The sequence below is a fragment of the Ambystoma mexicanum genome, chromosome 2p (genome assembly GCF_040938575.1).
Source record: "Ambystoma mexicanum isolate Mex_15411 chromosome 2p, UKY_AmexF1_1, whole genome shotgun sequence".
NCBI lineage: Eukaryota > Metazoa > Chordata > Amphibia > Caudata > Ambystomatidae > Ambystoma > Ambystoma mexicanum.
In genome coordinates, this window is record NC_090923.1 from 155,642,373 (window position 1) to 155,667,158 (window position 24,786).

Genomic DNA, 24,786 nt, shown 5'->3' on the forward strand with positions numbered 1-24,786 from the left:
CATAGGAACACTACACAAAATGTAAGGCTGTTTTTTTTGTTTTTTTTACCGCCACAGGTTGTAGGACTCTAACAGACCGAACACCCATGTTACAATTTTTGGGTGGGTGATATTATAGAGGTCAGATCCAGTGCACTCTAGCATTTGTAATGCTGCGTTTTCCCATTATAAAACCAGGGCTACATGTCCCAGACGACAAAGCAAAAACCATAATTGGATAAGCGCCTACAAAATGGAAAGGAATGGATCATATTGGCATATGCAGTATGTGTACTGCAGAAATAGTTGACAAGCACAGCATACATTGCACCAGCATCCAATTCCTAGGCAACAAGCCCTTTCAAGCCAAGAGCTCTTTTTGAGCATGCTGGAAGACTCGGTTCATAACTCTGACCATGTGACCAGGGGACAGCAGAACTTTGAGCGGGTTCATGGTTCACCTGTCATTTCCCTTAATCAAAGAGTCAATGATCACACACATGTGCCTAACAGTACAGCACAACAGTACTCTAGGAATGCTCGTGCCCAGAAGCAAACTTCCATTGGGATGAGAGATAATTCAGGATGGGAGAAACCACCAATCAGGAGTCTACTCTCCTAAATATTAATTATTGACTTGTTAGGCACCAACCCCTCCTACACTGCACGGTACTGTACAACAAATACTCTTTCACTCTGGTGTGTCAGTAGATGGCAGGCGATGTGAGGACGTTCCACTGAAGGGAAACTGTTGATGGATTTCTAGAATGGAATACCGAGTGCCAAGAATCTCTGTCTCCTTGAAGCTCATTTCTTTCCCCATGATGGTAGGCATTGCAAGTACAGCAGGCGCATCAGGTGAAGTAGCTAGTGAGTTGCAATGCACAATGAAAACCTTTATGGACATCTCCAAAACAGTGTCCTTTAAGTGGGCTATCACTTGAGGAGGGATAAGCAAAGCCTGCACACATCTGGTCATATGTTTTCTCCTTCGCTACAATCAAGGTTCTGCCCCAAATGTAGCACGACAACTGCCACAATTCAGGTGATAAACGACGCACTTCATCTTGCAGACAGAGGTGACTCCTACCTCCTTTTCCTCCACGACCTTTCAGCAGCGTTCGACAAGGTCGACTCCCCCAAACTCATCTTGATCCTCACCACCAGAATGAGCCTCACAGGAAAAGCCCTTGGCTGGTTCTCCTCATACCTCATAAACAGATTCCAAGCCATTCAAATGGGGCAGTTCAGGTTCAAACGTCTCCCGGTATCTTGCGGTGTGCCACCGGGCTGCAACCTCTCACCCATTATCTTCACCCTTAATATGGAGCCCCTGGGAAGCCTCTAAAATTACCCCAGCATCTCCATCCACCAGTACGCTAATGACACGCAGTTGTGCATTATGGTTACTGGCCGTCAAGACATCTCACATCTCTGCTTCTGCTTGGACACCATCCAGACCTGGATGTCATTCGCCTACCTAAAACTCAAACCGCACCAAAACTGAGTTTGTCCTTATCGCCCCCCCTCCAAACAACAGATCGTCCAAAACTAGTTTGACAACATGAACTTAGAAGGATTCACCCCCAAACTGACCGACTCAGCCAAATCCCTAGGCTTCATTGTCGATAGCAGTCTCTCCCTCCAAAAATATGTGGCCAAGAAAGTCCAAACTGCCTGGCTCCAAATCTCCACACTTAGGAAAATCAAACCCTTCATCCCCCCGCTAACTTACATACAGTAGTCACGGCACTGGTCATCTCACGCATTGATAGGGGTAACACCCTCCTCACCAGGCTCCCAGCCACAAACCTGGCTCCCCTCAAAGCTGCCCACCACGGCACAGCCAGTCTTATCGTGGGTGCCAACAGATTTAACCACATCACCCACATCCCAAGTGATCACCACTGACTCCCCTCCTCACAAGGATTCTCTTTAAAACCACATGCATCACATACAAAGCGGTCTCCAACGGAACCCCATCTTACCTGACAGCCAAACTTTGTATCTCAGGAGGTTCCTGAGGTTAGCTGGACCATCAGAAGGTTAGAGTCCATGCTTTCCCATAAGGAAAGGACCATGAAGAGGTCCTTCTCCTGCTAATACCCATCCCTCTGGAACTCACTCCCCCTGGAGGCTCATACTGACACTTCCATCATGCAGTTCTGCAAAATTGTGAAGACATTGCTCTTTCATTGCTTTCTACCCCAGGACTGAAACACCGACAATCACCTGCAGTACTGCGTTACTGTTAAAAAAAACGCTAGCTCGACGCTAGCCTCCCGCTTCTCCAGAGCTCTGTAAAGCACTCTGCTGCCTAAGGGCAAGGTTTGCTCTATAAACAATACAAGAAAATGAAATAGAGTAGGCTTATTGATTGTTTCCATCACGATCAGACAGAAATCTCCCACGTGTAAAAGTGTAAACACCTTGCAAGATGATAGGGGCACATCACATACTCTGCTGGAAGATAACATCTTCATATAAGTGACGTACAATCGGCCCACAGCAATGCAAACTTTTAATTCAAATGAAACAAATGAAAAAAGGCCCCCATTTCAATAAGGAGACACACTTAGAATATTCATAGGTTTAACACTTGCGGATAAAAAACATGGGATAACAGAGGAATTAGACCATGATGAAGATGGAATACACAGAGCATTTGACACAAACTGAGCCTTGCCAATCTGCGACTCAGTGGGCCTCATTATAAGTATGCCAGTCCGGAAATAACAATGCCAATAAACCTATTGGCCTCATTGCTTCCGGACCGGCATGCTACCGGTCTGCCTGCCGGAGCTGCGGTGCCCAACAGGTCTGACCCTACCGGGCACAGTGGCCACGGTAGGCAGACCATCATGGAAGCACCGGAACCGTTAGCAACGATGCCGGTGCTTCCGTGATCCCCACTCCCGTAGGGTCCAATTGGACTCTATGGGAATAGGGATTAACAATTTTCCGGCACCTGACTTCCAGCCGCTGGACTTGGAATGAGCCGGTGGCACCGGGAGGCCAGGCACCAGTAAATTATTCCGAGTCCCGCGGCAACCCGCCGGTGCACCGGCAGGGTTACAGCCAGACTTGGAATGAGGCCCAATGTAACCCAAAATTCAAATGAAGGAACTAAACAATAGCATCCCAAACAGCAGCGCACACTTCTTTTTTTTTATATCTGTAGTACTAAAAAGTTTGACTTTTTAACGAAGCAGAATTATATAAAGTTATTGAATATAAAGATACTTCCAACCTTTGCACTTTGATACCTGTATTAACTACGTTCAATGATCATGTGTTATTGCACTAGTGGCCGCATATATTCTCAGCCACCAAGCCCCAAATTCCTGCATCGAACACAGATAAGCTTCCACCCCATTTTGCCTATGTATGTTTGTGTTCCATTTGTCAACGGTTAAAGAAAAGCAACAAAATAAGCCAAGTCAAAAAGACATCGGAAGATGGGGGGTTTAAAACCCAGTTCCCACTACTGTTCTATTTTTTGGATCAGGCACCCAAACCACTTCACAATCAATGCTACTGCGATGAAGGTCATGGAACGTAATGGGAGCATAGATAAGCGTTACCACAGCATCATACATTTCCATGCTCCTGGCTCAAGGGGACTACCAGTAATTGGCGAGGAGGTGCTATTTTATGGGGTCGGGCATCACTGAATCCCTTATCCACCTATCTCCTTCCTCAAATGTCTCCACCAGATTTTGAGATGGACTTACATGATGTGTTGCTGATTTATTGTTTTCCTCTGCTAATTTTCGCTCTCCTCTATTTATTCCAATTTTGAAACTTTACAAGTGAGTGCCCATCCACTCCTGTTTTTGCATAAAAATCTAGGACTTGTAGTTTTACCAAATTTCAAATTTCGAAAGAAACAACTGCAAGTCTTAGAACCGAAGGGGAATATATCAGGGCCAGCTGGCCTTCTCATGCGGGTTGACAGGAAACTTTAGCATTCTACATGGCATGTTTACTGTCATTTGTGGGTAAAGCCACCATGATAACTGTTATTATGCGGAGGAAGGGTTGGAGAAGGGGAAGTGTACAATATTTTAGCATGCAGATTGGAGATTTTCTTACTGTGGCCAAGCACTTTCTATGAGCGGTAAAGGCAAAGCCAACATAAGTGGTCTTGCGTCTGGGGGGAGGAGGGTTCATGCAGCCAGCAAAGACATGTTTCCCTACTGTGTTGTGACTTTTGCGGCGGTTAAGCACATATCCAACAAGAAGAGTGTTCTAAAAGAGGGGGAATGTCATTTGTGCAGCCATCAAAGACTTGTTTTATTATTTTGGCTTCACATTTCTTACTGGTGTTAAGGGCAAAGCCAACAGGATGAGTGCCCTTACATTGGTGTAGTGGTGATACATGTGTGCAGCTACCAAGGAGATGTTTCCTTATTGTGGCATGGCATTTGTTTACCACCGATTAGTGCAAAGCCAACATGTGCTTACATGGGGATGGGATACATTTGTACAACCAGCAGGGACATGTTTTCTTAATTCGGAATCGATTTTATACTGGATTTAAGGGCAAAGACACCATGATGAGGGTCCTTACATTGAACCTCAGGACACTCTCCTGAAACATCCAACTATAGCCATTCACATACTCAGTTGTACATGAGAGTAAATAGCATGCAGGACATCACTCATATCCGCGATTACCTAGCCATCATCCCATCCTGGATGTCAGCTACCTACATCAAACTAAACCAATCCAAGACTGAACTCGTCCTCATCGTTCGGCATGCTACAAAACAACTTGTCCAACAATGGCTCAATGATATGCACCTAGAAGGATTTGATCCACAACTCTCAGACTCTGCAAAATCCTTAGGTTTCCCCATGCACAGCAGCCAGTCCTTCCAGAAACACATACCCAAGAATGCCCAGACAGCCTAGCCCCAAATCTCCACCTTTTGAAAAATTAAACCCTTCCTCCCGCCACAGGATTTCTTGATCTTAGTGCAGGCCCTTGTGGTCTCGCACATCGATGGGGGAAATGCTCTCCTGATAGGGCTCAATGCTCCTCACTTGGCTCCCCTGAAAGCAGTCCACCATGCTGCAGCACCTCTTACTATGGCTGCATGGAAATGTTACCAGATCACCCCTGTTCTACGAGAACTACATTGGCTTCCTCGTCCAGGGGAGTATCCTGTTTAAGACTGCATGTATCATACAAAGCAACCACGAGTAGCACACCATCATACCTGATGGCAAAGCTCCATATATCTGGTGGCACACTCTCCCCATGCAGCAAATAGACCAACTGGCTTGAGTCACAGCCGATTTGCAAACAATCCTTCCCTTGTCATGTACCCAATGCCTGGAACTCGATCAGCTCGGAATTCTCTTACAATTCTCCAATTTTGCAAATCTCTCAAAACATTGCTTTTTCAACAACACCTGACCAAAGACTAATTTCAGTTTATGCACAGACCTCCACTCACAGTACTGTGCTACTGTGAAAAGATGCTAGCCCAAATGCTGGCTACCCACAGTCTGCACAGCACTCTGCTGTTCTTGAGCTAGGTCCACACTTTAAATAATAATATAAAATATTACATTAGGAGCAGGGCTATATTCGTGCAGCCTGCAAGGGCATGTTCACATACTGTGGCATGTCATTTTCTACTGGCCTTAAAGGCAAAGCTAACATGAGTTTCCTTACATGAGACGGGGGTACATTTGTGCAAACAGCACAGACTTGTTTTCTTAGTGTGGAATATCATTTTTTACTGGCATTGAGGACAAAGCCAATACGGATGTTTGCCATGAAAACTATGAAAAAATGTATTTTAGACAAATGTTTTTTATTTTCTTTCAGGCCAGGTCTGCATTTACCATTATCAATCGAATACTACGAATCCCTCAATGTAATGAAAAATAAGCACTGCAAAGTGAATATTATTGGCATTTGTATTTGTTTAGTGCATTTTACATTTATATGATGGTATTGAGGTCATTTTGCTCAAAGGTGGCAGGGGGCTCCCAGGAGGCAGGCCTTACAGAGTTTAATTTAAGATCTACTACAGAGGTTGAGGTGGCAGATATCAGCCTACTAGATGTACAGGTGATGTTTGCCATGCAATTAGGTGAAGGTATGCCACCCCCAACTGATAACCACCATAATTTAATGTGTCAACCTGTCTTTCCAGGAGTGTCACGTACCAGAGTGTATCAAGAGCGCATGGGTTATGCCCTTGTAAAAAAAAGGTCTTGTTCCTCTCCAGCCAGTGAACTATCGCCTTATCATGAATATGCCTTTCCTGCAAGAAATATTGGATAGGGTGGCATATTTACAAGACCTGGATCATTTAGACAGGACTAAGATCCTGAGCAAGTGGCAGTCAGGATTTAGGCCAGATCATGGAACGGAAACAGCCTTGTTAGACTTAAAGGCCCTCATTACAACCCAGGCGTTAAGGGGTTAACGGCGCCGTAAAAGGTGGCGGCGCCGTTAAACCCTTAACACCTGATTACGAGGTCCCTTTGTGGGTTGGAGACTTGCGGGTTGGAGACTTTAACGCCTGCTTTTTGCAGGCATTAAAAACCAACCCGCAAAGGGACCTTGGTGCTAAGTACGGTGCCGCAATTTGCGGCACCGTACTTAGCGCCTTCCTCATTCCCATTGAGCCCTATGGGGCAAAAATGGGAATGGGGAAGGGCCATGGCGGCATGGGGAATTACCTCCCCGCCAACCTCGGAATGGGGCGGTAATTCCCCATTCCGCCATGGCGGAGTCTGTAAGTTACCGGCATGGACCATGGTGCTATTAGCACCATGGTCAAACGCCAGGGTCGTAATGAGGGCCAAAGTCTAACATCTTGCAGTCTTTTGACAGGGGGCAGCTGGTACTATGCATGTTGTTGGATCCGTCCACAGGATTTGACCTGATGGACCATGTCCTGTATAACAGATAGACTTCATAAAGAGGCTGCATTTTCCACACCATCCGCCACATGGGTGAAATCCCTTTTGGAGAATCGGTCAGCCAGGGTATTATGATGAATCTTATGGACTCATCACTGATTTCCCGGGGGTGACCTCCTCCCATGTGGCCAAGGGAAGGCAGCCGCTACCTAATACTGACCCTGGGTGCGGCTATGTGAGGGAGGATCACATGGCAGGAAACAACCTGCGAGAGGAAGTGGTGGTGTCAACGGATGAGAAATGCTATCCCCTTTTCCCATGCTCAACGAATCTCCCATGCACAACACCCTTTATGGCATAGTGTGGTTCTTTCCCTGCTCCCTCAAAGGATAATGCTGAAATTCCCTCAAATAATTCTTCATATCAACTTTCAAACATGTATTCATACCCAGGACATGTTAAAACCATTCTATGAATGTTGCCCAGCAAGTTAGTAAAAGGAAACTACGACCCAGAAACACCTGAAGACTGCAACGAAAAAGAAGGAGGAGGAATGCAGTGCAGAGGAAACCCCGAGCACAGGCAACAGTCTAGTTGTTTTGAGCGCAGGATGCTTAAAAGATCACAAGAAAAAATGGGAGACTTCTGGGGGGGAGCGGGCAGCAGCTCTTCGAGTGGCCGGATAACAGAAAGAAGCACATTGGAGCCAACCGGTTCATACAGTGAGTAGTAGAGGATGACACAAAGAATTCACGTGGGAATGGCAGAAGTGAGAGCAGTGCTCCCGGGTGGTAGCCCTGTGGAAAACGCAAAGAGAAGCTTACCAGGGATCCCGGAGGAGAGAAGAAGCCCATCCAGAGCCACAGGAGATGTGGAAACCGAAAGCCGCACAGCGCAAAGAAGAGAAAATCCAGCGGCTGTTGTCGGCAAGCTGCAGACAGAACAGGAGATGCCACGAAGAGCTGGTGAGTCCATGCTGGGATGAAGGGAGCACCGGGCATAGTGGTGAACACTCTGTATGTTAAGCATTGAACAAGCCAAGTCAGATAAAGAGAGGAAATCGTTTCTTAATAGTGAAAGCAAAATGTCAAACACAGGGTTTGCCTCAGAAGGGATCATTAATGGACAATATAAATTAACCCACAGTGCTAAAGTGAGGAATGATTGGAAGTGTGAGCAAAACACAATGTGGCATTATATTATGGACTAAAGCAATTATCCAAAAGGGCTATCATGGTAAACGATCAAAGGTGGAGTTTCAGAGACAGGCAACTACAAAAAGCCCTTGCAGGAGAGAATACCAGGTCATTGCAAGTGTGTGAAAACAGGAAGTCCTGGTAGGAAAGTAAACCAGCCCATTTCAAGTGTGTGAAAACAGGATGTTCTGGCACAAGCGTATACCAGGCAATTGCAAGTGTGTGAGACCAATAAGTCCTGGCAGAAACAATATATCATGCAAATGCAAGTGTGTAAAAACAAGAAGCCCTGGCAGGAGCATATATCAGGCAAGTGTGTGAAGACAAGAGCTCCTGGTAAGAAATCACACCAGGCAGTTATAACTGTGTTAATATGAAGGAACATCGAACGTGCAAATACAAGAAGCCCTGGCAAGAAAGCATAGCAGTCAATCACAAGTGTGTGAATATAGGAAAACAGAAAACCCTGGATATCAGGTATTCTGACAATCTAAAGTGACTTCACTGTTGAACAAGAGGAAAAGACAAGAACCATTATTGTCAAAAATTGTGAAGAAGAATCGAGGAGAAGGGTAAAAAACTCTCTGGATTAAGGAGCAATATCCTTGATATACTTTATGTTTGAGTTATTCATTTCGTTATAAACACTTTTGAAACACTGAAGGCCAAAGACATCATCCTTTACACCTTAAAATGTATTTCCTTAGAATGTGAGGGTCAGAATCGTACATTGGACACAGGACAGTTATGGACATTCTGGGCCTCATTACGACCCAGGCGGTAAGTTACCGCCTGGGTCGTACCTTTACTACCATGGCGTAAACTACGTTTAGGCCATGGTGGTTGGCGGACTTACCACCCCATTCCGAGGTTGGCGTGTCGGTAAGTCCCCATTAACCCATTTACCCTTCCCCATTCCAATTTTTGCCCCATAGGGCATAATGGGAGTGGGGAAGGCGTTAATTACGCCACCGTAAATTACGGTGGCGTAATTAACAACAAGGTCCCTTAGCGCCATGGATTTTAACACCTGCTAAAAGCAGGTGTTAAATCCTCCATGGCGCTAAGGGACCTCGGAATCAGGCGGTAAGGGTCGGCGCTGTTTACGCCACCGTAAACCCCTTACAGCCTGGGTCCTAATGAGGCCCTCTGACACTGACAAATCTTTAGTTTCGAGTTTAGGTAGGGAATCACCTCTAGCAGAGGTATAGCGAGGCCTTTTCCCAACTCCTTTTCTTTCCTCAATAAAAGTGTTTGGTCAATACCATATTTAATTTGTCCGTGTTTCATTCCTGACTCCTCACAGTATGCTGCGGAACAGCAGAATCAGTCCGAGTTAAGGTCTTGTACGGTTTTCCTCAGAGAGCCTGCCTCTCATCATCACTCTTCAACATTTTCATCCTCCCATTATTTCAACTGTTGGAGAACAAGGTGGTTAAATTTACAAATAACGCAGATGATACTCAGTGTTTCCACTTCTTGAGTCCTTGGATGGTGAAGAATGGACTGACCTGGAACAACGACAAGAGCAAACTTATAATTGCAAGCACTGCAGTCAGGTAACATAAATTAGGTCCAGAATATCACCATTTTACAATTGCTGGTTGCATGATTACTATGCATGCTAATGTGGAAATACGGGGGGTTTTCCTGGACCCGACCATGTGTATGCAGCCCCAAGTGAAAAGTCTGGTTTCTTGGTCGGCGTACTATGTCCTCAACGTCTCTGTTGTCTTCTATATCAGTGACTATGAAGCACTCCTCCACAACATTCTCACCTCATCTATGGGCTGCCGCAGAAAAATCCGGCAGTGGTTTGCATTTTACCTCTCGAGCCAGCATCAAGCCATTTAGATGAGCCCCAACAGAACACAATGTCATCCAGTAACCTGTGGAGTTACACAAGGCTCCATCCAATGCCCTGTCATCTTTAATCTATACGTGGAACCTGTGGGGAACTCCTCCTCAACACCAACAACATGATACATCAATACACAGACGACGCGCAACGTTAGCTAAATATCAATTGCATCAACGACATGCATCACCTCAAACACAGTGTGTCTCTCATCCAAGCCTGGAGGGCAAGTACGTGCCTGAAGCTCAACCGTACAAGGAGCAAATTCATTGTTCTAGGACACCCCAGCAAGCATGCATAAGACCATACTTGGCAAACTGACTTGAAACTCAATGGATGCATACTTCAGTGCTTACCCACTGCACAATCTCGTGGCTGTACTATTGAGTGTGAACTCTCATTCAAAACACATATTGCCAAGAAGACTGCAGCAGCATGGTACTAGCTTATCCCTCACCTGGATGGTGAAGAAACTCTATCCACAAGAGTCTCAAATTCCACATTGGCCCCTCTGAAAGCCACCCAGCATAGTACAGCATGCCTCATCATACCTCTAAGAAAATGCAACCACATCCACAACGGCCTGTTCAAGAATGCCTGCATGACCTATAAAGATGTCACAACCAAAACAAAACGCTACATGGTCGAGAATATTGCATCTGCAGAAGCCTGCGCACCACCAGAGCACCCATCATCTCTAGGCTTGAAACAAAGATATAAAAGAGGGAAAAAAGCAGGAAACATGACTTTTACTGCCACACACCATCTCTCTGGAAAAAGTGACCAATGCAATTGTTTGATGTAATTACAACATTACTGATCTACAAAAATACATAGACAAAAGATGTGTATCAATCATCAACATATTCTTATTCTGCTTATTTTTTGTCTATGTATGTGTTTTGTGTAGATCATTGATGTTGTAATTACATCAAACAATTGGGGTTAATCATTAAACTGAAGTTGTTCTGGAAGAAATCCTCTTGTGAGATAGTGTCCAATTTAATCTATGGCCAAAACATGTCGACTATCGGAAAAAGAATACTAACAATAGTGATCTGGACATTCATGCCGTAAAGTAATGTCCGGTTGATGACTTACACCCCTATTTACTTCAATGTTTAATTTCAGTTTTAGCTTGTTTTAGTGCTTGTAATCAGTGCATGTTACATCCACTTTTTACTCAATTTGTGGAGTTTTACATGTTGTATTTTTTATCAATCATTAAAACAATAGTTCATTTATTCAGTTCTATAGTGTCTGTTTCTTGGTGTGGCAGCTCACCTCCTTGACAGAAGTAAATCTCAAAAATGTTGGAATAGTGGTATAATGTTGTTTAAGCACTAATCATGTTGTAAAATCACTTCATTCTTCTACTTCCGGTCTCCTATGTAGAGAGGGGTAATCAATTCTTCATTCTCTAGTTTAGCTACCTTTTTCATTCCTGCTTGAGAATTGATCCCCCATAACAAAAAACTAGGAAATGTACCTTTATTTACATACTCTGCTGGAAAGTGACAAAGGGGATCGTTACAGGTTTGGTGGGGCGGGAAAGGTGCCGGTAAAAGTGGAGATGATTACCTGCACAACTAAACACTACAGGCTCAACAGAGGGGGTGGCAGATTTTCCTCCAACCAAGAGCTTGAGCTAAATCAGGCCCCCACTTGCAAAAAACTGCCAGTATTATCAGCACCAGTAATACTGGCATTCCGCTCCATTGAGTCCGTAGGAAAGACTGCTGTTGCTGGCATCTGGAATATCCTGGTAATACCAGGATATCAGATGGCAGTTACGGTATGTCAGTTTGCCAGTATTCTGCTGGAATTACTGTCGGGATACTGGCAAACATATAATGACCCCCAATGACTTTCCAGTGCTCCTTGTTATGGTACAGTATAGGGTACACGCAAATCCCCCTGCCAGCAACACATTCAACACTGTGCGTGTGCATTGTTACTTAATTACAGCACCGATGAGAAGGTGATTCACACTTTTTGTCTAATTTCTCTTGTTTTACTACCTACAACTACACCTCTGCAGCCCATCCACCCCACATTTGAATTCTCTTGCCGTTCCACCGCTGACAGCAAAAGCGGCACATTCTCATCTGATTTGAAGCCACTCCCCCATTTCATGGAGGCCGAGCAGGAAGAACGAGCAACTCCAAGCCTTCCCTTTCACCTCCAGATCTAACCTCCTTCACCAACTTCTCCTAACCACCTTCTATTGTCACCTCCTCCAGTGCTTCCCCTCCTCCTTTATATATAAGCCCTCCAACCGCTTCTCTCAACCACAGCCTATTACTATGTCCTGCAATCCTTCATCTCCTTCTCCAGATGTACCCGCTTCCACCAACTTCTCACCACCACCACCTGTTGCCACTCCATACAATCCTCTCCAAGCTCAAGGTTCCTCTCCTCCTCTCTCCTGCAGTTACCGCCTCTGTGCCACAGTCTCTGTACCATTCTCAAAAACTCCTTTCACTGCCAGATCCAACCTGGCCCAACAACCCACAGTGCTAAACCTGGGCTGGCAGGGTTTTAAATAAAGATCCCCCCTGCCCTTGGGCAAGGGTCTGCAGTTGTAATCCCAGTGTATTTGAGGGCTGTGTTTCCTCACTTCTTACTGGTCACAATGACGTTGAGGGAGCCATCTTAAAGGTGACCAGTTTGAATGTGCTGTTTAATTGACAGGCCAGGGAGTAAGTGTTGATTTTGTAATCTGGCTTTTCTGGCTCTGAGCATAAGTGAATGGCCTTTTGGGCATTTGGGTGGCCCCCATGTGTTATCTTTGAGTTATTCGAAGTAACCTACGAACGTTAGAGTGCTCGCCGGCTGGCAAATTTGATGGGTGGCTTCACAGGTGCCACAACAGATTTGTGAACCTGTATAAGCCTGTGGGCTTGGTGAGTGGGTCAGTGGTCCTGAGATAACCTTTGAGTGCCTCAAGCAGCGTCATGAACTTCCGTGATATTGGCTAACTGAGTTGGGGGTGGCTTGGGGAGTCTGACCTGCAGTTCGGGAAGAGTTTGTTCTGGGCAGTAGGTGTGGGTGCATGTCTAGCTCATGTCTTGTATACCTTAGAAACCTCAACGTGGCTGTCCTCTGCCACGTTGGCCGATCAGCGGGAGAGTACCGCGGGGACGCTCACTCTCCAAGCCCAAATGCCCAATGGGCCTGAGCCCATCATCTACTGGCTCTGCATTGCACCCACCCCCCAACGCCACTCTCTTGCTTGTCTACAAATCTAAACAGGGCCCTTCGACACACCAGTAATGGACATCAATAATGGCCAAAGGTGGCTTCATTTGCACAGCTTTAATTATAATTAGATTATTAGATTTTAAAATATGTTTCATCAACCACTTAATCAGCTATTCTAGCAAGGCCACCATAGCACACCAATGTTTATGGTGGTTTATGGTAAAACCAAGGGCCATAGTGAGAACTATATGAAAGAATGTTTGTTGTTTACATGTGTTAGCTAACAGTGAGGTAGGACTACGAGTGAAATGACTTGGCTTGGAAGATGTTTACGATATGATATGATATAATAGGTTATTTATAACACGCTTAATACCCAGAGGATTCTAAGCGCGGACCCGGGTATCGAGCCTGTGGTGCTCCGTAGCATCTTGCTTCCAAAGCAAGCACGTTGCCTCTGAGCTATCCTTCCGTGAGCTCACCACTCTTTTGCAACCTCAATAAGAGGCTGGTACGACAAGCAGACATTTCCATTTTTGATTTTCTAAGGACTGCCCCGGGTGGCCCTGATAGCATAGGTGAAGTCGGCTGGAGTCAGCAAAAATAAATACATTTTTAAGAGTTGCTTTGGCCTGTGGCTTAGTGCACTGACTGAGAGGGGGCTGGGGCTTGTGGGAGACACTGTGGTAGATTCTGGGAGAAAGAATAAGGATACCCGCCCCTTTCCTGATTGTGTGACGAAAGCTGTTTGCTGCCAGACGGAAGTCCCTCTGATGGACACAAGTCCTGGCAGGCCAGTGACGCAGCTCTCGGAGGAGAAATGTGTGCCTGAGTTCTTCATATCTCAACCCTTTTTCGAACCTGAAGAAAGGCTCATGCCTCCCACAACCCTTTGTCGTTCGCCTATGCTAATGCGTGTAGTCTCCAGACTGTTCAGTTCCCTCACCTGCCTACTCCCGGATCCTTGTTGCACCTGGTGTAGAGTGTATCAATTTGAGCATGAGAGAGATGGGGAGAGAGAGAGAAGGGGAGAAAGAGAGACAGAAAGAGAGGGAGAGAGAGAGAGAGAGAGAGAGAGAAGGGGAGAGAGAGACAAAGGGAGAAAGAGATACAGCAAGAGAGAGAGATAGAGAGAGAGAAGGAGAGACAGAGACAGAGAGAGAGATGGAGAGAGAGAGAGAGAGAGAGCGCGATGGAGAGAGAGAGATGGAGAGAGAGATGGAGAGAGAGAGAGAGAGAAGGAGAGAGAGAGATAGAGAAGGAGAGAGAGATTGAGAGAGAGACGGAGAGAGACAGAGAGAGAGATAGAGAGAGAGATAGAGAGAGAGACAGAGAGAATGAGAGAGAGAGAGAGAGAGATGAGAGAGAGACAGAAAGAGAGATGGAGAGAGAGAGAGACAGCTATTTACTGTAGCAAAATTAGAAAGACACATGGGACCTGTCTTCAGAGAGCAGTGGTACAAGCGTAGGATAACACAAGCTTGTTTTCCATTGATAGTCATTTCAAACGTGTTGCTAGGACTTGCTATCACAAGTGTGGTCTTTTTATGACTGCTGTACCATGTTTGGGTTGCTATATGTGGTTTTTATGATTGTCCATGCCACTCCCTAATCTGCCCATCATTTCGGCCCTCACTACCATTCTCAAATTCTACTGTCTAAAACACAATACGCATACTAAGCAACACACACATGGCAAATGGACGCACTTCCCAACAGACATCAAACAATCACATCTACAATCAACTTAAATACCACAGCCCTGGCCAATATACACTAGACTTGCCTCAGACTCAAATACTGCTAGGCATCCAATATCATGCATATCGCAGGAGGGTGTGGTATAAACCACAATAACATAACATTAAGTGACAGCATAGTTGGGGCTTCTCCTGACAAATTCACCTGACAAAGACCAGCACTGGCTACAGGTGCCTAATGAAGGGAATACAATGCCCTGTCTACTGAGCTATGGACATGTTTCATGTTGCAGCGCCACCTAGCAGAATTTGAATTTTACTAACTTTCTGAAAGAAGGAGGCCAAAAAGTTGAGGTGCCGATTCTAACTAAGGTCATGATAAAAAGAGTGTGGAAATAGGGCACTCTCCCCCGCCAGTTTCCAGCACCACCATTTTGAAGTGGGTGGAAGTATTGGAGAGTAGATGGCTTTCTTTCCAGCACGAAAAACTGCTAAAATCACACGTTGTGGGTAAACATGAGCCCCAGTGGCATTGCGAGCATTTGTCAAAAGGCTGCCACTTTTAGAATTTAAGGAAGTTTACTTAAACTTTCATTAAACTGGAAAAGTGGTGCTGCAGCCTAAGAAATGCTATGTTTATTGTGGGAAAAATTGTGCAGTGGAGATTGACGCCACCTGAGAGTCGTGTTTTTTATTTTTTATATTTTATTTCTTTATGTGTATTGCGCCGAACTGCCCACGGGCATCGGGGCGCATACATGGAGACATAGACAGCCGAAGGCACATAGAGAACAAGACAGGTACAAATATCAGGGATAGTTAAGTGGTTTCAAGGCCAGAGTTCTTACACTATAGGTTTACTTGAAGAGGGCAGTTTTAAGCTTTTTGCGAACAGAGGAGTGGTTAGATTCTAACCTAAGGCAGGTAGGCAGTTTGTTCCAACTAACTGCTGCGTGGTTGGGTAAAGCACTACCCATACCGAATTCATTTTTATGCTTCATGACTGTTATTAGACCCTTGGCTCCTGATCTTAATGCCCTAGGAGGGTTGTGGAAAGTGAATTTTGACTTCAGGGAGGCTGGTGCTTTGGCATGCAGACACTTGTGTGTCAGGCATAAGGACTTAAACTGTATGCAATCCTCCATTTTCAAACAGTGGAGGTCCCGTCTAGCTTCACTGATGTGTTCAGTTCTTGCTTTTTGTTTAATCGTTCTGATCGTATTATTTTGGACCAGTTGGAATTTGTGCGTGCTTTGTTTGCTTGCGTCTACAAGGAGTGCGTTTCCGTAGTCCAGACACGATAAGATAGTAGCTCTGGCTATTGTAGCACAGTTTTTTCACTGAGTAGGGTTCTAATTGCTTTGAGCAGTCTGATGTAGTAGGTACAATTTTTACTTACGTACATGACTTGAGCATCAGCATTAAGGGAAGCTTCCAAAGTCATGCCAAGTGTTTTAACCTTGCCCACAACTTCAATACGGGATTCGTTAATTTGAAATGCCTGGTAGTCTGAAGCAAGTTTGGATCCTAAGACCATTAACTCAGTCTTATTACTGTTTAGGCACATCCAATTGTTATCCATTAAATCTTCTATATTTTGATAGAGTGCATTTAATATAGTACTATCTTTGGCATAGTCCCCACTCAGTTCTAGAATCAGCAGAGTGTCATCAGCGTAGTTGGTAAAGAACACCTGGAGATGTTGTAGTAGCTCGCACAAGAATCAGATGTACAGATTAAAAAGCAGTGGTGACAGACTGGCTCCATGTGGTACACCACAGAAGAAGTTGAATTCGGATGAGAATTTATCTCCTCAATGTACGCGAGAGACTCTGTTCCGAGGAAGGAGGACAGGCAGTTTATTGCTTCCTTGGAACAGTTTGCAACTTTACCAAGTGCTTGTTGTAGTAGCTGCTGATCTATCAGATCGAATGTGGCGCTGATATCTAGTAGGACTAGTAGGCCAGCTTTTCCTTTGTCCAAAATGCCTAGAATTTTGGTCAGTAAGTCCAACATTGCTGTCTCAGGGCTATGTACGGCTCCAAAGCCAGATTGTTGTGGGTGTAGGATCTTGTGTCTTTCAACGTATTCCTGAAACTGTGCTGTTGCTATCTTGTCCATGACTTTAAGTGTTAAGTTACAGTTCATGATAGGTCTTAAGTTGTTAGGGACACGTTGGTCTAGATTATTTTTTTTTTACTAGAGGTGTAATGGTGACTTTCTTAATGTTTTTCGGTACTATTTGGTCAGGAAAGGACAACTTTACAATTTTAGTTAGTATTGGAGCAAATATGTCCGAATGTTCGAGAATGATCTTGGGAGGAAGTTTGTTTTCGGCGCAAGAAGATGGTTTCATAGACGCCAGAGTTTTCAGCATGACTTCAGTGGGGATCTGCTGAAATTGGAATTTCTCCTTTCCATCAGTGGTTGTCTTTGGCACAGGTTGACTAGGTTGAGGTTTGTTAGCTTGAGCAGATGCTATGCATTCTCTAGCTTGATTGATTTTGTTGGCGAAGGCTACCTGAGTGTTTTTGCATTCCAGTTGGGATGGAGTAAATGGAGGGGCCAAGGCCTGGGGCTTATCTATGGATTTGAGAATATGAAAGAGTTTGCTAGCTGAATTAGAGGAAGCTTCAATTTGACTATTGAAGTAGTTCTTTTTAGCCTCATTGATGTTATTCTTGTAGGAGTCTTCTAGGATTTTCCAGCTGCTCTTATTCTCGTCGGTTGGGTTCTTTAGCCAACATGCTTCGCTGTGTTTTCTTTTTCCTTCTTTAGGATAGTTCGCTCAGAAGTGAACAATTTTTGATGGTTAAGATTGGGCCTGACCGTTTTTGTTCCCAGTTAGGAGCTTTTTGGTTTATCAAAATGAGCATCTGCTGATCATATTTTTTGATAATGGTGTCACAGGAATCATTTTCATTAATGTCAGCAAGGATGCTGTTTACGCAAAGTTGTAAGTTCGATCTCTCAATATTTTTGAAGTTTCTAGAAAAGACTTTCTTTGCTTCATTTATGGGTTTCTTAGCTGGTAAGGGTAAATGTAGGTTGAATACTACTTTGTAATGGTCCGTCCATATGCAGGGAGTAGTCACATAGTTGTTTGTCTCTATGTTATTAGTAATGACATATCCAGTTGATGAACATTGGCCATGGTAGGATCATGGTTCATTACATTAAACTGTATTTTTTGCAGGTTTTTTTCAAGGAGGATTGCTTCTTTATCTTTTGGATCTCCACGCCATCGATTTAAGACTCCAAGGATGATCATGAAATTATTTTGACCAATTAGTGAGTTGGCAAGATGAGTGAGTTCATCGTTGAACTCAGATTCCAGTTAGGGTGGTCTGTATATAAGTAAGAAGTTAATACAGTTGTTGTCTGTGGGACAGTATTTTAGATGTAGTGTTTAACAGCCAGTGCATGGTGATGTCGTTGGAAAAACTGCAGCGAGTCTCGTGTTATTATGGCTACCCCACCCCCTTTCCCACTACCTCTATTAGTTAGTGGATGGTAAAACCCACTGGTACTGCCAGAGTGCATGTAGGACCTACAGGGTCCTGTAACCACGTCTCTGTAATACACATAATATCAATGTTCTCTGTCAGAATCAGATCGTGTACGCATAAGGCATGTTGGTTGAGGGAGCGTTTATTCAATAGACATATTTTTAGTTCTTTGGTAGTCAGATGGGTGGCAGTTTCTTCATTTTGTATGCTTTTGGTTTCTGTCCTGATGGTCAACTCCTTTTATTGATGATCGGTGCTGCTGGGAGGAGAATTCCCTCCATGTGGCTGCCCTGCATTCCTGATGTTTGACCCACCCGTAAATCAGGCTCATGCAAAAGCCAGTCTTTCATATCCCTGCATCACATTCTTCCCCTGTCAGAATGTGGTGCATTTAAGAAATGTGTTGTTCCAGCTTGGAACAACACATTTCTATTTTTACAGCGACCTCTGAATTAGGCCCTCAGTTTGGTGGCAAAGGTGGAGTCAGAGAAGCCTAAATTGGAAAGGGTGAAAGTACTGTGGATGAGATAGCTGAAATCACTGTTTACATGGGGCCGATCGATGACCGAGCGAGCAAGATAAACAGAGACCAGATTAACTGGTAGATTAAACTGAACATTGTGGAATAGGCAAGTCCACCAACGGCACTTACGAACACTTCCCGAGAGAGCTGGAAGATTAAGCAGAGGTGGAAACAAGGTAGCCAGAATTCCTAGTCCGGATCTGCTGGGCATGGAAAGTCCACTAACAACACAAACATCCTGATAGGGATCCATTGTAAACGTTGCTTGCAAAACATTTTTGCAGCAGCATTTACCTTTCCAAGAGACGGAGTGGAAAAATGAAGAGTAAGAGCAAGTTTGCCTCGCTTTTACTCTTTCTGTGTTCACTCCACTTCGTGGATATTTAAAATTGCATGCAGGGGATCCCACAACACTTTAGAGCCAACATCGGTCGACTTATGATTGCTAGGAAATTAGGCTGAAAATGACATTGTTCCACTCTCACTTTGGGTGGTGTATCTCTTAAATTGACATGTTTACTGTGGGCATCATTATATGATGGGTGGTCCACGGGAGGATAGCTCAAGGGCAATGTGCTCACATTGGAAGGAAGTTGACACGGAGCACCACAGGTTCGATCCCCGGGCCCGTGCTTAAAAACCTATGGGTATTAAGTGCATTATTAATAACCTATCATATCCTGCCGTTAAATCTGGTGGGATACCACCACACAGTATTGCCGTTACCGCCACTTGGTCTGCCGGAATTATCGGCAGATTACAAATGGTTGTAAGTGCGGCTACTCCCCATAGGACTCCATGGGGGGAATTGCCAGTATTACCATCACCGGTAACACACAGTGCCAGTAATACGAAAATGTTTTGGTGGTGGGGTGCCGGAATTACCAGCAGTTCAGAGCTGCCGGTAAATCCAGTCACCCCACCACCAAACTTGGAGTGTGCCGGTGCGGTAACATGCCAGTATGCAGTAATACCGGCTCGTTCTTACCGCACCAGTACATTCATAATGAGGCCCCATGACTTTTCTTTCCTTTTATTATTTCTGTTGAGTTTACTTTTCTTTTTGGTTGCACTTTACAGTGATGGGTCTGTGATCACTTTCATTTCAGTGCAGCAACATTTTCTCTGTATATTTGTTTATACTAAAAGATTTGGTGAACTTGTTACAGCAACATGAGAAAGCATAGCTGGCCTCCAAACACATTGGTGTTCTAGTTATGGTTCAATGTCATACCTATGGTGAAGGCTGAGTGAATCCGTTTTTCTGTATTTGTGCTTGCGTATACAGATAGCAGATAACACCACAGGCCACTTCCTGGCTGCTTGCCCTGACAGTTTGTTGTCCTCTGTAGTACGGCGAACCCTCATAGTGCTCTCAAACCACACAAACGATTGTATTGCTTGGGATAGCAATTTCTAGCTGCTGTGTGTAGATGGGCGCTTGATGGGAATGTTTGTAAATAAATGCTCTGTGCTCTGCAGTCAACGCTACTATTGGCGTTACCAATCTTGTTAACAAGACGGAGTAGGTGTGTGGTTGGGTGAACAACTTTAAAATGTAACTTTTGCATGTGGATATTAGTCTACAGGATCCTGCTGCTCTTGGAAATTGGCTCATAAATGTCACGATGGATGATGCTGCTTGGCCATGCCTCAATAATACTAGCTGTAGTCCCACACACTGCTGACCCTGCACATGAGTGCACGTGCATTGACACAATGGACTATGACCGCCTGGAGGCAAATCAATGTGTGTTTCTTATCACGGTTTATCGTGCTGTTACCTGGTCTAACCTCGAGAATTATAAACCGTCGGTGTGTTCCAAAGCTTAATCAGGGAAATGACCTGACAAGCACATCCTGGATAATTTACATACGTTTGATGTTAAACAATGAATTGCAGTGTTCTTGAAGCCAGCAGGCCTTCGAGTGAAGAAATAACTGTGAGAACAAAAACTACTGTCACCAAGGGCTTTTCGAGGAAATTTGTGAGCCTGTTACCTCATGATTCCTGGTCCAAATGAAGAGCGGTCCCGCGGTCGGCACCGCAGCCGAGTAGGTTACGCGGATTGTGAGCTAAATCACACGATCCAAGCCCACATTCCACACAAGGAGACAGCTGTTCGCACATGCCACGCCTTCTCCCCAAACTCCCCTACCCTCTGCTTCCCGACACCACCTCACCCACACCGCCCCACTCCCACTCACTTGTTGTCTTCCGTTTCGGCGTAACTGCTGCCATGCGTGGCACTACATGGCCATCTTGGGTGATCGCTGGTCGCAACAAGCATGCAACCTGTTGATTCAACAAAATACATTATATTAGGATGTTAATCTATGGTACTACTAGAGTATTATCGGGGTCTCCAGACTATACGGGTGGTAATGTTCCGGGGACCAGTTTATTATTGCTATGTAGAATGATTTGTGGGTAGCTATCAACAACAGGGACATATTCCACCTCCATTTCAGTAGGAAACTAATAACCAATGAAAGCAAAGCTCTTGTAGTCTATAATGTCACTCATAACCCTGAGGGGGAATACACTTTGTAGTTGAAGGTTATCCACCTGGAATGTTATGCTGTGTATGCCCCCCACAGCATCTGTTTTCCATGCACTCACTGTTGCTATGGACCAGCATCGCTGTTGGTGAAGATGGGAAGCATGAGGAATTACCTCCCTCAATGGAAGTAGCTTCTCTGCTTCCATCGGGTGTCCAAAATCCCCAGGCAAAAAGAGAAAATGCTGTATCACCCAGCTTTGGCATCACAGCAGTTGATTATGCACTCCATAATCCTCTTGTGATGTCACAGTAGGAGGATATCCCAGGTCTGGTGGTAATTCAGTGCTAAATCTGCCGAATTAACATGAAAATTGGTTACCATTCCCACCACTGGGACCCAAGGATTTGCCATGGGATTTCCAGTGGTGGTAATTCCACATTTGTGGAGTCCATAGGACTGCATGAAGATTTCTGGCAGATTTTCCAGCGGCACATGGTAAATCCACCAATTTGTGGTGGAAAGGAGGAAGATTTACCTCCAGATGTGTCTGGAGGTAAATCTACTGTCAAAGGCATAGTACCTCAGTGCGGTTTTTACCCATAACACCGTACTTGTAATGAGGCCCATGGTATTTTGAAAAGGAAATAATGACTGGTGGCTTCTAATAAGAGGACTACAGGTTCCCTACAAGTGAGAGAAAGTTGGGTAATGAAACAAGAGTACAAGTGAGAGAAAGTTTGGAAAGGAAAGAGGACTACAAGTGAGAGAAAGTTCGGAAATGAAATAGGAGTACAAGTGAGAGAAAGTTGGGTAGACCTAGAAGTGATGAAGTTGGATCTATGTGATTTCACTGAATGTAATGCTAGAGAATACTTTTTTATCAAACCTTTTTTACCGGAAAAATATTGAATTTTTAAAAAAATGTTATTCGGGGGTCTCCTCTCAATGCCTCCCCATTTCCATGTGCTTCTAAACCCTCCCCAACCATGTTTACCCCCTTACCCCACCCCCAAGTACATTTTAATCAAAATGTTGGTATTTCTTCTGTATTTTCGTTTCGGTGAAAAAGTAATTCTCTGTTTTTTATTCTGTGACATCACTGGATACGGATGAAGTCGTAAAGGTGAGCTAGAGGAAAGAATAGCACATCCTCTCTCCTACGCTCTGCCTGGGCAGCCACATCATTTTCCATTCTCCTACTTTGTCATGTAGCATGTAACCATATTCACCTAATAGGATACATCTCATGTTCTGCGGAATACGAATGAAAATTGAGAAAACGTGAAAATTGAATACTATATTCATCCGGTGGAATTTTTAGCTGGAAATAAGGGGATTGATTCTGCAAAATATTTTAAGAAGCAGTAGCATCTTAAAAGGAATGTGCCTCTCCACCTCCTCCGCAGGTCGTGTACTTCACCGCAACGTTCCCCTTCATCATGCTACTGATACTGCTAGTCCGTGGAGTCACCTTGCCGGGAGCCGGGGCAGGCATCATGTTTTATCTGTATCCAGACATCACACGCTTGGCGGATCCACAGGTATGTAATGACTATTTCCCACTGTTGGTAATGACAGGAAGTGTTTAGTGCCTGTTTGTGACTCTGAGTACTGGTGCTCTGACGGTGAAATTGACAGGTACCTGTCCTGGCACCAGATCCATAAGAAGGCTCCAGCAATCGTTTTCAATGCCAATGTTGCTCTATTTTATGGAATTGATTTTTTATCCTGCACGATTTATGAACACTGTGTGGTCTGCACGGAAAGTTGGTTAGTTTGTTTAGTAGGGAGAGCAGGAATAAGGCCAGATCGCTTTGTTGGTGTGTTGAATCTTGCAGATCAGGATCAGCCAGTGATTGATTGGTGGTGAGAGGACTTGAGGTATATATATCCAGAGGGAGAACGGTAATTAACTCAGGACGTGGGTGATAGCTTGAAGTGGAGGGGTTATGAGTCTCCCAAAATAGACACATATACACTTCACCCATGTCTATATCGTTGCATGACTGAAACCCTAGCCAGCATTAGCAGTTTGCTGACACCAGTAAGCTCAGAAATGCAAGCAGAGCTCTTTACTGACAAAACTGTCACATAAATAGACAGGGATGAGGAATGGAGACTAACAGTGCCGGGGGTTTTACATTCCAGCCCAGGTTCTGCGACAGGACAGAGTGCGAGCTTGAGGTGCCTTCCCACTCGTTGGTTGAGCTCTTATCTGCTCCCAGTGCATCTGAATGTTCACACTATAGCACGTCCGCAACGCCCCGGACTTGCACGTCTTTCCTATTTCCGCCCAACTCCATGTGCGCTGTTCCCCTCGTAACTTAGGCTCCACCTCTCCCAGCCTAGCAAGACCTTCCCCTTCCCACCCAACTCCTTGTGCGTAGTTCTCCTCTCAACTTAGGCTCCACTTCTCCTGGCCTTGCACGTCCTTCCCCTTTCTGCCAGACTCCATGTGTTCTGTCCCCCTATCAATTTAGTCTCCACCTCTCCCAGCCTTGCGCTTACTTCCCCTTTCCGCCAACCCCACGTATGCTGTTCCCTCGCAACTCAGGCTCCACGTATTTCTTCTCCCCTATCTCTCCAGGTGCTCCCAGTTGTTACTACTGTGTTGTATACTTTTTGTTGTGCTATGTCCCCCAGAAGGGGGGAATACTTTTTGTTTGTTTCTATGTCCCCCAGCGGTCATGATTGTATTGCATATTTTGTATTGTATTGTTTGCATTTCTCTTCTCATTTCTCTTTCCCACACCTAGTGGTTTCTATTGTATTACTGCAATGTCTCCCCCACTAACTGTGATTACTGTTGCTACTGTATTCTGCATTGACTGTACCCGTCCTCCCCTTGTGCTCTCCCCCTTTGTGTGCCTAGTGTGTGACCCCCCACTCTTCTGCTTGGGCTTCCTCCTCTTCCTGGTCCTCCACTCACCCCTCTATGGTGCTCTCAGACTCTCCTATCTTCACTAACTGCTACTCTATCTCCTATCCTATCCCTTTCACTATGCCTGGTAGGAAGAAGTTCAAAAGGAACATACTTGTCTCCAACCCAGGCCTCCCTATCACTGATAACTACACCAGTGCTTCCTCCAGACAGACGCTTACCGACACCCTCTTTGTTGTTCCCTCTCCAGGCCTATGGACCTCCCATATGGTTTCTGTTCTCTCCGGTTTGTCCTCCTCTCCCATTAATGGTGGAACTCGGTAGGAGGTCCTCCTGGCCCCCTTCCACTCGTTCAAGACCATCATTAATGTCTATATGAATGGCAGCATCTTGGTCCAGGGCCCTCAGCTGAATCTCCTCCTTTTTGATAGACGTTTCCCCACATCTTATCAACTTCCTTCCTTCTCCTGATACTCCTACCTACACCTCTCTGGCACAATCCTCATCTTCTCTGGTTTGCTCTGACTCCTTCCTCTGCCACCT

At 44.9% G+C, this 24,786-nt stretch overlaps 1 protein-coding gene across 2 annotated transcripts in view; it reads left to right on the top strand.

The window, feature by feature from the left end:
* Positions 1 to 24,786, top strand: part of SLC6A6 (solute carrier family 6 member 6) — a 466,708-nt gene that overhangs the window by 279,802 nt on the left and 162,120 nt on the right. For both annotated transcript variants that reach the window (XR_011301897.1, XM_069643408.1), the window contains exon 7: positions 22,769 to 22,903. Coding sequence is in view for 1 of the 2 variants with exons in the window: in XM_069643408.1 (XP_069499509.1) it covers positions 22,769 to 22,903 (135 nt within the window). In the remaining variant the exon portion in view is untranslated. The remainder of the gene's footprint in view (positions 1 to 22,768; positions 22,904 to 24,786) is intronic.